General features: G+C 31.2%; 1 protein-coding gene and 1 long non-coding RNA gene across 2 annotated transcripts in view; both read right to left on the bottom strand.

Annotated features, from left to right (window-relative positions):
* Positions 1–2,012: 2,012 nt before the first annotated feature.
* Positions 2,013–4,226, bottom strand: LOC136796345 (uncharacterized). Its single transcript, XM_067049843.1, has one exon. It carries the CDS (start codon positions 4,224–4,226, stop codon positions 2,013–2,015), a length of 2,214 nt encoding a protein of 737 aa, XP_066905944.1.
* A 3,692-nt stretch (positions 4,227–7,918) lies between these two features.
* Positions 7,919–12,768, bottom strand: part of LOC106677895 (uncharacterized) — a 10,192-nt gene continuing 5,342 nt past the window's right edge. Inside the window, exon 2 of the long non-coding RNA XR_010844047.1 lies at positions 7,919–9,578. This is a non-coding gene — a long non-coding RNA (uncharacterized lncRNA). The remainder of the gene's footprint in view (positions 9,579–12,768) is intronic.

Here is a 12,768-nt window from a genome sequence, read left to right as displayed (position 1 = left end):
CTTTTATTATTTTGATACCTTTATTGACCGCTACCCGGACTATCTTCCTACAGTATTTTTTTTTTCATTTAATTAAAGTATGAGTAATAAGTTACATAAGTTTCAGTCCTTATTAACTAAATTCTTCCCTCTATTTTTTTTTTTTTTTCCAATTTTATTATTTTTTTCTAGTTTATAGCAATAAGATGTTTTTAAAATAATAAACGTTAATTCTTTGATGGGTATTTACTAACTCATTCAGCATCGATTTTTTTTTCCTTTTCTTTGTAATTTTTATTATGTTTAGGTAATTTAATTATTTTTTGTCTAGTTTCAAGAACTTTTTTTGTAAGTTACAATTATAGTTTATTTAATAACATATAAATATGTTGGTAGTAACGCTATTATAAATCTAAGATTTATTAAGTTGTAGTATCATTTTCTTCATTTCATTATTTCTCTTCCCCTTCGCCTATTTTCAAAGATTAGGAATGTTGAGGATGTATTGTTAATATTTCCATATTTTCAAAAACTACGGATATATTTATGATACTGACGACTTTGTTGTTTTTTAATACAGTTTTTCGCTCTATTTTCTCTCTTTATATAAAAATGAAAATTTGTACCACAACAAATCATGAAGGGTAAGGTGTTCAATACTTTGTAAGTTCTTTTTTTGAACAACGGTTGTGCAAGGAGGTAATTTGTTGAAGATCACGCTCAACCAGGACCATAGTCAGGCCCTTCTGCGCCCTTGGTGAGTTTGAAAAATCTGCGTACTCCAAAACCAAGGGATTTTAACAATATTTTAGAATTTATTTATTGTTATTTACAACTGTATACAAATATATACAACAAGTAAATTAGTTGTAGGTGACATAGTGACATGATACATACATGTGGAGAATCTAGAATCTACCCACTGATAGAACTCCAATAACATTTCTAGAGGAGAAGTTCTCGAGGTCATCTTTTTTTCAGACCCCTAGGATTATTAGGTAATGAAGGAGAAGCCAGGTTAGAAACAAGTGGATTTGGGTGGTTGGGAAATTCATCATGGAATGAATGGTATCTGGTTCTGGCAAAATCGGCAACATATGGGACATTGAGGTCCTGATGGATGACTTGATTTGTGACAAAGTAAGGAGCATTAAGGATTTTGGACTGTAAGGATTGGATTCGGGAGGAATTTGATGGTTTAGTGGAGCCCCAAAGCTCAACTCCGTGTGTCCAGATAAACCTTATAATAGTATGTAGATCAGTCTTTTATATGCCTTTTTTTTTATCTTTTGTACATGATTTAGACCGTTTGTCTAGTAAATGTAGTAGTCGGAATCGACGAGCAGTTTCCTGTCTTTTCAGTCTTGTATGATTCCAGGACAGTCGTTTATCGAGATGTAGTCCTAAGTAACGTATCTGTTCTACAGGAATAAGTGGGGAATTATTAAAGGATACTGTAGAGCAAGAGGTCATGGGTCTACGACGAAGTGTAAATGTGATTTGGTGGGATTTATTGGAATTAATTTTAATCCTCCAATTCTGGCACCATTCTTCAAGGGTGGTGATATGGGATTGGAGGGTTTGGGATATAATGTTCACTGACAATAGACATGTGTGTTAGGAGTGGTGAGGATAGTGTTAGGATGGGTTGGGATGTCAGCTGTGAAAACTGTATAAAGAATAGGACCAAGGATACTACCCTGAGGTACACCAGCAGACTGACGGAATAGGGATGAATAAGCACTGTTCTAATTCACCAGCCGGAGGGCTCCTGAACTCAAAGGGTTGACTTTTTTCTTCGCATTTACATCTCTAGAGAGTGTTCTTACGTCCTCACACCTACATTCCAGCCCAGAAAACAGCAATTATATCCATCTCATCCACACCAGATTTGTTGTGTAGTAAGATATTTAAAATTAAAAAAACTTCAATGCATTAGGAATGATTTTTTATTTCAATAAACATATATATACAAATACTATAAATTACTAACAATGGATATACATATACAATAAAAATATCTTCAAGGATTCTTATGATTGGTAGATCAGCGGGATAGACGGTTCTTTTTCAGAAAATTCTTCTATTATTTTATCATAAAACTTTGAGTTTTTCGAAATTTCATAGATGAAATCTTTTTCAATTTTCAGAATGGCCATTGGTGACATCCTGTGCTTAATAGAGGAGGTTTGGATGTAACCAGCGACATGCTTTAAGGTGGACTTTCCTACATGGATGGGGAGAGTCATGGAAAGTTCGCATAGCATCGTAGTCTGAGGAAAGGTCGAAGACAATTCCATCGATCGGAGATATTCAAGTGTTTCTCTTTGATTTTTCTTGAGAGTCTTCGATTCTCTCAGGACAGACAGCTCTGTCAAAAGCGATAACCAGTGAAAAAATTCTTTATAGGTGAAATATGAGAGCTCTTTATCTTTAAAATTACTTTTGAGACTTTCGAAATCAGTAAAGAGGGAGGTAACCTTCGTTTGCCATAGATCACCGAATCTAGAGTTCAATTGGATGTTGATGTTGGAAAACACAAGTTGAAAAAGGTTTTTACATGATTCTACGGAAAATAACTCTGTATTGCCGATATTTTTTTTCCTTTTCATTGTTGATTCACAAAAACGTGTATGTCTTATAGCTTCCTTATAAACGAAACCGAAAGAATCTTTTTTTTTCCTGACGAATTTAGTGTATTTATTGACATATTGAATGCACAAGTCGAGATTCGCCGAATTAAGTACCAAATTGTTTGAAAGCACATCTGCACGCTCAAAAACATCGCCAAGCAGTAACAAGAGAAAATTGAATACGAGATCATTGGCGAGTTTTGGTAAGAACCAGTTTGATGCAGATACACTTTCAAAGTCCCAACTATCTTTATGATTTACGATGCTCTGAAATAAATCTATGAGCGGTTGCCTTATTCCATACACATTACTTATTAAAGATCCATTGAAATTCCATCTGAACTCGGACGCATCTGGTTTCTTTTTCCGAATTAACACATCTAATTCATCTCTCAATTTCTTCGATTTAAAGAAGCTCATAGCAAGACCATTCAGAGTCCAAAAAAATAGTTTACACTCTTTGATATTGGACAACGACTGCGCTAAAACAGTACTAACTTGATGTTCATAGTAGTTTAAGAAACAAGTGTTAGGGCAAATAGCTCTTATTTTGTTTTGCAAGATAAATACTTCTTCCGTCTTAACTACTCCTCCGTCACAACTTATTGAAATTAACTTTGAAGCGCAATCTAAAGTGTTGATATTTTCATTAATTAAGCTGAACAAGGAGTCTGCCTCTCTATTGGATGATACTCTGCGAAAATTTAAAAATCTTTCTACCAGCTCACCCTTCATATTGGTGTATCTAATTATAGTTGATATCAATGCCGCATCATCCATCTCTGCAACTTCATCTAATATCATCGACACAAAACTAGACTGCGAAACTTCATCGAATATATACTTAGTAACAACACTAGCTATGGATGAAATTAGATTATTAGGGCTGCACAATACTTTGTAACATGAAAGTTGGCTAGCTAAAAAATGGTCATATTTTCCGACATAACTAATGAAAGCCTCATATTTAGTTGGATCAATAGGATCTATTAGATCGCCCCCTTCCTGTTCGGAAAGGCACAATTCATGAACGCTAAGAAAGCAGACAATACGGATAAGCTTTTTTAAAATTTCTCTATTCTTCATTATTTCTTCCTCCTTCACAAATTTATCGGATTCATTGTGATCTAAAGACTCTTCATCGTCCTCAACGATGCTTGGTGAAGTTTCACCAAACGTTTTCCACTTGAACATAGCATCGAAATGGATATCCCAAGTAGAGTGGCTTTTGGCCGAGTAAGACAGGTTAACTACATCCGATATCCCTGAAGTCGTCCAGGGATTGGCCCTCTCAGAGAACAAGAGGCATGGCCAACAGTACAATTTACACCTCTGTTCACACCCAGTCAGCCATTCATGATAATCGTACTGCTTGGAACAGAATGATTTCTTACCGCTGGAAGTATTTGTGAATAAATTTTCAAGCTTAGGCGTAGGTCTACCTTTTCGGATTATTTCTGCTTGCTCTCCAGGTGTATATTTACTGAAACCTACCAAAATCATGTTACATACCTGGCAACAATAGAGTTTATCCTCAGGTTTTTCCGGCATTTCATTACTTACTTCATCATCGAGAGCTAATGGGTCCGGATCTAATATTATAACATGATCCATCATTAAATTTTCCAAAATTTGATCAGCATAATCGATTAGTAAATCATCGATATCACAATTACACTTAAAACACCACTCAAGGTCTACTGACTGCAAGATTCTCCCCCCTCCCCCTCCCCCCTCTCCACCACCTCCCTACTCCTCCCTTCGATTCGAGATTGTTCTCCCCACCACTGCTGGTCTATGGGGTGGGGAAGAGCTTAGCCGCCGACTTCAACTGAAATATCAAGTTCATCTGAATCCAGCTGGATGCGCCAGGACAAGGATTGAATAGATGTATCAATTTTTTCGATTGAAAGTTAATTGATATCAGGGCATAATATCCACTACCTCGCAGAAAACTTTCAATACCGTGATCTCCTATTCCTTGTTAAAAAAAAGATCCTCAAATTCAAACTCAGAGTTAGATAATTTTTAATTTTTAGCTTAGTAGACGCTTTTAGTTAATCCACATTAAAAAAGGTTTTTATTCATGTGTTTTAAGCCTTACCACCATGTCAAGATACCATCTGTTGAGAAAGTTTTTTTTTTTAAGAACCAATTTTTATCTTTAGATTTTTCCACATATTATCACATTTTTATGTGTAGTATAAGTATTTATATTTATTAATATTAAATTTATTAATTCGCATATATTTTTATTAAAAATGTTTTTTTTTTTTTATTATTTTTTCTGTTATATTAAATTTTTATAATTTAACCTTTAACTTCCTGCTTTGACATAGTTACAAGGCTCAATAAAAAAAATTGTTTTTTATGTAAAGTAACCTAAAGCATTAGTTTAATGGTGTATTATTTTTTTATTATATTTTAATTGTGTTATATTTTATTTCTATTATATCTGAGTTTTATTAATAAAATTTCGAAATTGTTAATTGTTTTTTCAAAATTATTTTTCTTATTTTCTTATATGTGACTTGTGAAAGCATGCAATCACCGTAAATAAAATAAATCTACGTGCGGCTTTTTTAATATAAAAAAAAAGGATGGTGGCTCTCGTTGGCTGCATGTGCACCAAACCCTGTTATCTAGTATATGATGCAGTGCTGCCGATTCATCAGACCAAAAAATAACCGCTTCATGCCTTGAAAATATCCCTTTTATCTGACAAATGCCCGCTCTTGGAGAATCGTTATAACTGTAGCTGTATGATTATTGTAGTCATGATTGTTCTGTCGCATTTGCTCTGGTGTGATAGTTGATAGTACAAGTGATACAACGAAGTAACTGTCATGTTAATTATCACATGTTTACGACTTGGCAGTGATAATTAACATGTTTCAGTTACAACCTACAGTTTCAGTTATTGCGACAAAAGTCGCAACCACTACCATGGTGTAACTGTTTCATAGTTACAGTCATGACAGAATTTACTGTCGTGACCGTATTAACGAACTCGGTCTGACGTGGTAGTTGATAGTAAAAGTAACGTCAGTGGACTAACAGCCACGTTAGCTGTCATATGTGTACTCCTTGACAGTCAACTGTCACGTCATATTAACCTTACCAAATGTAATGACGGTACGTGAAAACATCATTCTTATATATTATTTTTATTATTATTATTATTTATATTAAGTTAATTCTATTCAATGTTTTTATTCATCTCATCAACAGTTATGGTGATGGATGGTAACTAAAAAAAATTAAATCAGCCCCTGGCCCCTAAAAAAATATATACTGGGCCCTAAATGGTCTAGGTACCCGTATGTCCTGAAATTCAATATCTAAGGAAAAATAATAACTTGTTAGTACTAGAAAAAGTGTCTAATACTGCATTAGCGTTCTATATAACGTAAAGCCATTTTACCCGAAATCCCCAACCCCCAACAATCATCCGCTAAGATAAAAAATATCCGAAAATCGGGTAAATACTCTAAAATCGGCAGCACTGATGTGAAGGATAATATAAAATGTAAATATTTCTTCCTATACTCGAAGTTCGGTAGTATCCGCCTGCTTTCGGAAACACTCGGCAATCCATGTAAGGTCAACAGCTAGGCTCTTGTCAAAGCCCTACTTGGGGTATATGGTGATTATGTAATATGTTCATATTTATGGAAAATTAAATACTTATAATAAGATATCAAAAGGAAAAGGTGCATATGAAAAAATGTTATAATTAAATTAATCAACTAAATTCGACCGATTAATAGATCCATTGTCGTTATACATTTTTATTTTCCTCATTATATTTTGTCCATCAGATAATTTAAAATAACAATGATAACTAGTATTAAACTTCGCTTAAAATTAAATGTTGTTTTCAATATGAAGGTAGATATGAGGTAGATAGGATCAGTCAGCCCTCTCCCTTTCTCCTTCTCCCACTTATTACGTTTTGTTAGCTACACCATTGACTAGAGGTGGGGGGAGGATTAGAGCGGACTGTTCATTCTTCTATTGAAAGTCTTCCTATTAATCCCTTTTGTGCAGATGTATACCTTATTGCAACAATGTTCTAGAATATTCCTCTCTTCTTGAATTCTAATTTTTCAGTTGCATACTCAATCATATATAATTTATTTTCTTAACCACAATAGATAGTCCATCTGATATATGTAGAATTTGACTGGTGCGAAATCTGGATTATTATTGAAAAATTATAGGTTCTAAACGTCTTTATCCTCTTTGGAAAGCTAACATTCCTTTGAATGTTTTATATTCCCTGTTATTCTTTTTTGAAAGAAAAGAACTTTATGTAATAATTTAATTTGCTTTAATTCTTTTGTCTTCAAGAAAAAATATATGCTATATATTTTTTATTTATTTCTTTAATCATTTATTTCTAAATATAAATATTTTTATAACTCTCCAGGTACCATTGACTTTTATAAGGTATCAACATTGGGGCTGACATTTTATGAAAACCAATATTAGTAACTTGGCTTTGAGACCCGTTTGTCTAAAAATTTAATTATAGTCTCTTTTACTTATTATATTTATGAATATTTCACCATGTATTCACCTAGTGTTTTTCTTTCGTATTTCAAGTTTGAAAAACTTTTAATTTACTCATTTTTTTTACTTACAATCTTATTTCCTATTCTCAAAGAAATGACCTCATGTCTTACAAAAATTTATTCATTAACACCAAAATTTATTCATTAGCATTTTTACCTATCTAAAAATTTTTGCAGGAAACCAAATTATAGACAGACAGTTATAAGTACTAAAAAAAAAGTTGAAAAATAATTTTTTTTTTTCCTTACCTTCAGCGCCATCTTTACGTTATAGGCTTACTGGCCCTAGGATCCCCCTAACTGTTGTGAGTGATAAATTAAAATGCACTGAAAAATATGATTGCTTCATGTAAGATAGTTTATCATTGAGGTCAATGGGAAATTAAGTACTTCGAGAAAAATACTATAAAGAAGTAATTTATGATTTTGTTAAACGAAAATCAAGAAAAGTAAATTTGTTAAATGTTTGTTAATTTTAAATTTAATTAAAATTCAAATATTAAAAATCTAATTTTAAGTATTATGTTGTTAATTTATGTTTGTAAGCTAAAGTTGTTAATAAACCAATCTGAAGGGCCTCATTCCTATTAAAAAACAGAATCATAATAATTCTTTATTATTTGGAATTGTGTCAATTTTAGGAGAAAAGGTATTTTATTAATAATTGTTGATTTTCTAATGAAATTGAGAATTTGAGGGGAATTAATGTTAATAGTTTAGTTTAACGTATTATTTTATATTTTGGAGGTTGTCTTTATTTCAGCTTTTATTTTAGGATACAACCTTGATAAAAACCTACATCATACCTCCTCAAGATTACTAAAATTAAAATTAGGCAATTATAATTACACATCTAATGCACATTTTTTTTTTTTATATTAAACACATCGTTCTTTGCCTAAAAAATGTTTATATGCTATTGGTTATGAAAATGGTTTTGAGCAATAAAACATTATCAGAATTTATAAATGCTACTAAAAAATTGATAACCTCTTCAAAACTATGATCTAGTATATAATCAATTTAAATTCCTGCTATTATCTGTTGTTGTTTTTTCCAGCACATCATTTTAGTACATTTGAATTATTTGTACCTCTTCCTAACAGAAGTGTTTGAAATTTTTAATGAGCTGCTCTAAGAAAATACTAGGCTACTTGTTTTTAAAATTTTATCATTCTTAAAAAATTGTGGAGTTATTAAATCTATGTTTTGATTCACTTTTTTAATACAATTAAGTGTTTTATATTGAATGCTTCCATTTTATGTATTATATCTGTGCAACTCTTTAGACATTTCATGAGCTGTCATTACCCCTAAAAAATCAATATTTATTGTTACACTATTTTTCTTAGAAATAGTAAATAGACCTATAAGAAATCTATGTAGTAAGCTTTACCAAAATTGGTTAAGTGCTGATCAATGATCAGGATAATATCCTTCATTACTAGAGGAGTATTAGGAAGCCAATTTATTTGGACAGCAATTTTAGTTGGCTAGTCAAAAACATTGATGTTAAGTATTATTATATACCAGACTTATTTATACATATAGTGTAATATTTTATACTTCCACTACATTGAAGTAAGCCATACTATTTGTTAAATTATTTTACATGAAAAAATTACTAATATTCTAGGAATAACAAAGTATCAAAATTAGGTACTATGAAGTAATTTAATTTTTTTAAAAAAAGCTATTTAATAAGTTCAAACAATGATGTACAGAAGTAATAGGTTATTAAAATAACAACATTAAAATATGAAAACTCAATAGTAACACCATACCAACTTTAAACTACAATATAATTGGAAGTAACATCCTTTTCTTAGGACGATGATACTTTGGAAATGTTATGTATGTAAATATATACAATAAATTTTTGTTCACTTTATTTTTTAAAAAAAGAAAAAAAAAATATCCCATATTTGAGTATTGGTAAATTATTTCAAGAACATATTGCATTATAAAATTCTCCTCTTTGTGTTAACACAAATGTAATTACCCCATTAGGCCTCCAACCCAGAACCTCAATGGATCCTTTGGTTCTTCCGAGCACTTCAATCCCTTTATACCAGACTTGTATCTTGTATGGAAGAGCTCTTGCCTGTATTTCAAATTGCTTTCCAGTTCCGCTAAGCTCGTAAACAGCTTCCCCAGCATCATCAGCCCAGTGTTTGAATATGCCTTCATCCCATTCTATGTATATGCGAGCAGCATCTCCAGCACTTATTGTAGTTGGGAAAGACCAATTATTCATTTGGTAATAATGATAGTGTTTAAGGTGCCAATCTATTGTAGTTGAGTTAATCAAAGTGAGATATCCTCCTTGGCCCATTACAACTTTCTCATGCATTTACATAATATCCAGCTGCTTATATTATTGTCCCACCTGCAATTAAGAAAGCAAGTAGATGCTATTTTATAATACAGCAAGTCTTATTTAAGAAATAATAATTGAAGTAAATGTTTGTTACCTTCATTCTAATTAATGACTAGATTCCCATTTTTAGCATATATTGCTCCTAAAATTGTTAATATAAATTGTTTTTATCGTATATAGCCTTCTACTGTTATTACAAGTCAAAAACTTAATCAATAATAACTAAAAAAAAAATTAATAGAAGTTATGATAGTTTATAGCTGATAAACTTATTCAAGAATCACCTGTATCATTTATTACCATTACAAGTTCAAAAGTTAATAAATAATTGCAATATTACAACTTCTTCTTTATATTCCTCTTATGCCTCTAGGAGCCTCCATCCAGATCAGTTAATCTTCTTGGTACCTGCTTAATCGTTTCATTTGTTTGAGTGGTCAGTCTCTTTTACCTCCTCTGTATATATTCTTGTTATATAACACTAGAACATCCTCATGGCCTCCTCTCTGTGGGTCAAGCCTCCAATATCTTAATAGGATCCATGTCCTTGTTCTTCTGTTGGAAACAACGTGAACTTTTGGCTTTTCAAAGTGGTTTTGAGTTCAGGAACTTCCAGCTGCTCTCTTATACTCTCATTTCTTATGCGATCCATCCTAGTTTTCCCAATAGATCTTCTTAGGAACCTCATTTCTGCTGCTGTTGACCGGTATGACCATCCAACAAGGATCAGCTTTTTTCACTAAGGTGAGTATAGGCAGGTAGATGGACTTATATATATGCATCTTAGTCTCCTTACCTACTTCACAGTGACTGATGATACTATTAATAATCTGGTAATATATCTGATTCATGTTGGATATTCTATCTGAGATCTCAACTTCTATCTTTCCCAAGCTACTAATTACAGTCCTTAAGTAGGTGTATTCCATTCGCTAATTCAAGCATGTAATCATTGTAGGTCCATTGGATGTCTTCCTGTTCTTCTCACACTATAACCAGCGCTTCACTCTTGGAGATGTTAATTTTCATACCTCTCCTAAGTAAATCCTCTTCTCATTTCACCAGAGCTTGTTGTAATTTCTTTCATCTTTGAGTCAGCTATGTTAATTGTGGAAAAAAGGCTCTATACGTGAACAGTTGTGACATACAGCTTTCCAATTGTGGTCCAGGCAGTTTAGTGCTTACAGATTTAATTTCATCCATAAAATTAATAAACAGGATAGGTTTAAACTATTTTCCTGTCTAACACCTCTCGCTATTGGAAAATGTTCTGATTCCATACCATTTATCGTTACAACTGCTGTGACTCCTTGATAGACTGACTTTATGGCCATAATCAAATCACTAGGCATAGTCTTGGCTACTAGCCCATTCTAGATTTCTATACTTGGGACTAAATTGAATGCTGCCTTCACATCAAGGATTGATAGATATAGATTTTTGTTCTCATCTCAAGCTTTTCTTGTAATATACCTCGGAACTTGGTTGGTAACCAACGATCACCTTCTAACTACCCTTCTACAAACCACCTGACTCTCCTTTCTAAAATAGAAGTGTAGAGTTTAAAGACTACATAAAGCAAAATGAAGGATCTATAATTTTTGCAGTCCGTTGCGCTAAATTGGGAGGATTATGCTCTTTTTCCAGTATTTTACAATAGCAATAAATATTATTTATATCATAACAATATTAAAAGTTAACAAATAATAACTCAACTTTAGAAAATTTTAATTAAAATATTATTATGAGGACTTCTCATGCACAAATGTCAAAATTATATTGAAAATATTGATTTGTAACACCTCATTTGCCGGGGAAAATTTAACTTTTCATATAACCTGATAAATTTTTAGGTAATAATTCTATTATTCACTTGAAAGCACTCTTCAGATGGTTTTATTAAAGACAAATTCTATTTCCTTTCAGAGAAAAGTTTGTCTAGTTTACTATACTGTGATTTAGAACTATCTAACTTATACTTATTATTTTTTTTATTTTTTTTGTTATTGGTATTGTTTCCTATTTAATAAAAAATGTAATATTTACAAAAAACAAAATATCAATTTTTTCCTTTTCTGTAGAGAATCAGACTGTTGTCCATATGGATTGTTTTGTTTTGAGGTCTGCTTTAAACTCCCTAAGTATTGCTTAAGACTTAAGCGATAATCTGTGTAAAATAATATGCAAACAACAATACATATAATATATCAAAATAAATAATACAATGGTGAAACATCTCAAAACTTAAAAAATAGGATAAAACAATAGAAATCTTATGTAAATTACTCAAAAACATAAGAATTAACTAACTTACACGACATATATAATAGAAAATCATAAATCTGACTTTATTAAGAAAGTAATTTTAAATAAAGTAATAGTCATATCAGAAAAAATGTCAAATCTATGATATTAGTAATAAAATTAACATCTAATTACTTACTTAAAATAATAGATATAAGACTAATAGCAACAATAGGCAGTGATAAGAAGATTTAACACTAATACTCTACAGATAAATATAATGTAAATGGAGGCAACAGACTCTGGTATGTGACTTTATGAAGAGGAATACAAATTCAAGTGAGTTATTTTGTTTTTAATAATCTAATTAATTTTGAAACTGATATATAAAAAAGCTTTATTAAATATTAAAAGAAAATAATTTTATTACAAAACTAGACACTTTTAAAATTAATGATAAAGAAGTTTTACAATACGAGGAGAAGATGGTTGGGGGTGTGGTCAAAATATAACACACATAAGTTTGATTAACTTATTTAATCGTGCCAGCGTTCCGGCCAGAATTTCTAGCCTTCATCAGGGCTGTTAGCTTGAAATCTAACTACCAAGTTTTATAATATTATTCAGATTAATTATGATAATCCCATTTGTTAAGAAAAATTTAAAGAAAATGAAATAACCTCATTTTTCATTTTAATTATAATTTAAAAATAATTTTTTATTATGTTATAATTTTCCAATATTTATGGAAGACAAGTTTGTGGTGGAATAGGTTGTTTTAAATTAAAATGCATTTTTCTTTCCTTTTATTCTTTATTAAATGAAGAAAAATCAAACAAATTTGAATTAAATTGTTTTGAATAGTATAAAAATTAATAATGGCATTTATTTATCAACAATGAATTACATATTTAAATGAGCTATTTAATTTAAATAGTTAATTTGTCCTTTGCTT

The sequence above is a fragment of the Halyomorpha halys genome, unplaced genomic scaffold (assembly GCF_000696795.3).
Source record: "Halyomorpha halys isolate HHAL.00 unplaced genomic scaffold, Hhal_1.1 Scaffold8.1, whole genome shotgun sequence".
NCBI lineage: Eukaryota > Metazoa > Arthropoda > Insecta > Hemiptera > Pentatomidae > Halyomorpha > Halyomorpha halys.
The sequence above is the reverse complement of the archived record's forward strand: the minus strand, read 5'-3'. Positions and strand labels throughout refer to the sequence as shown.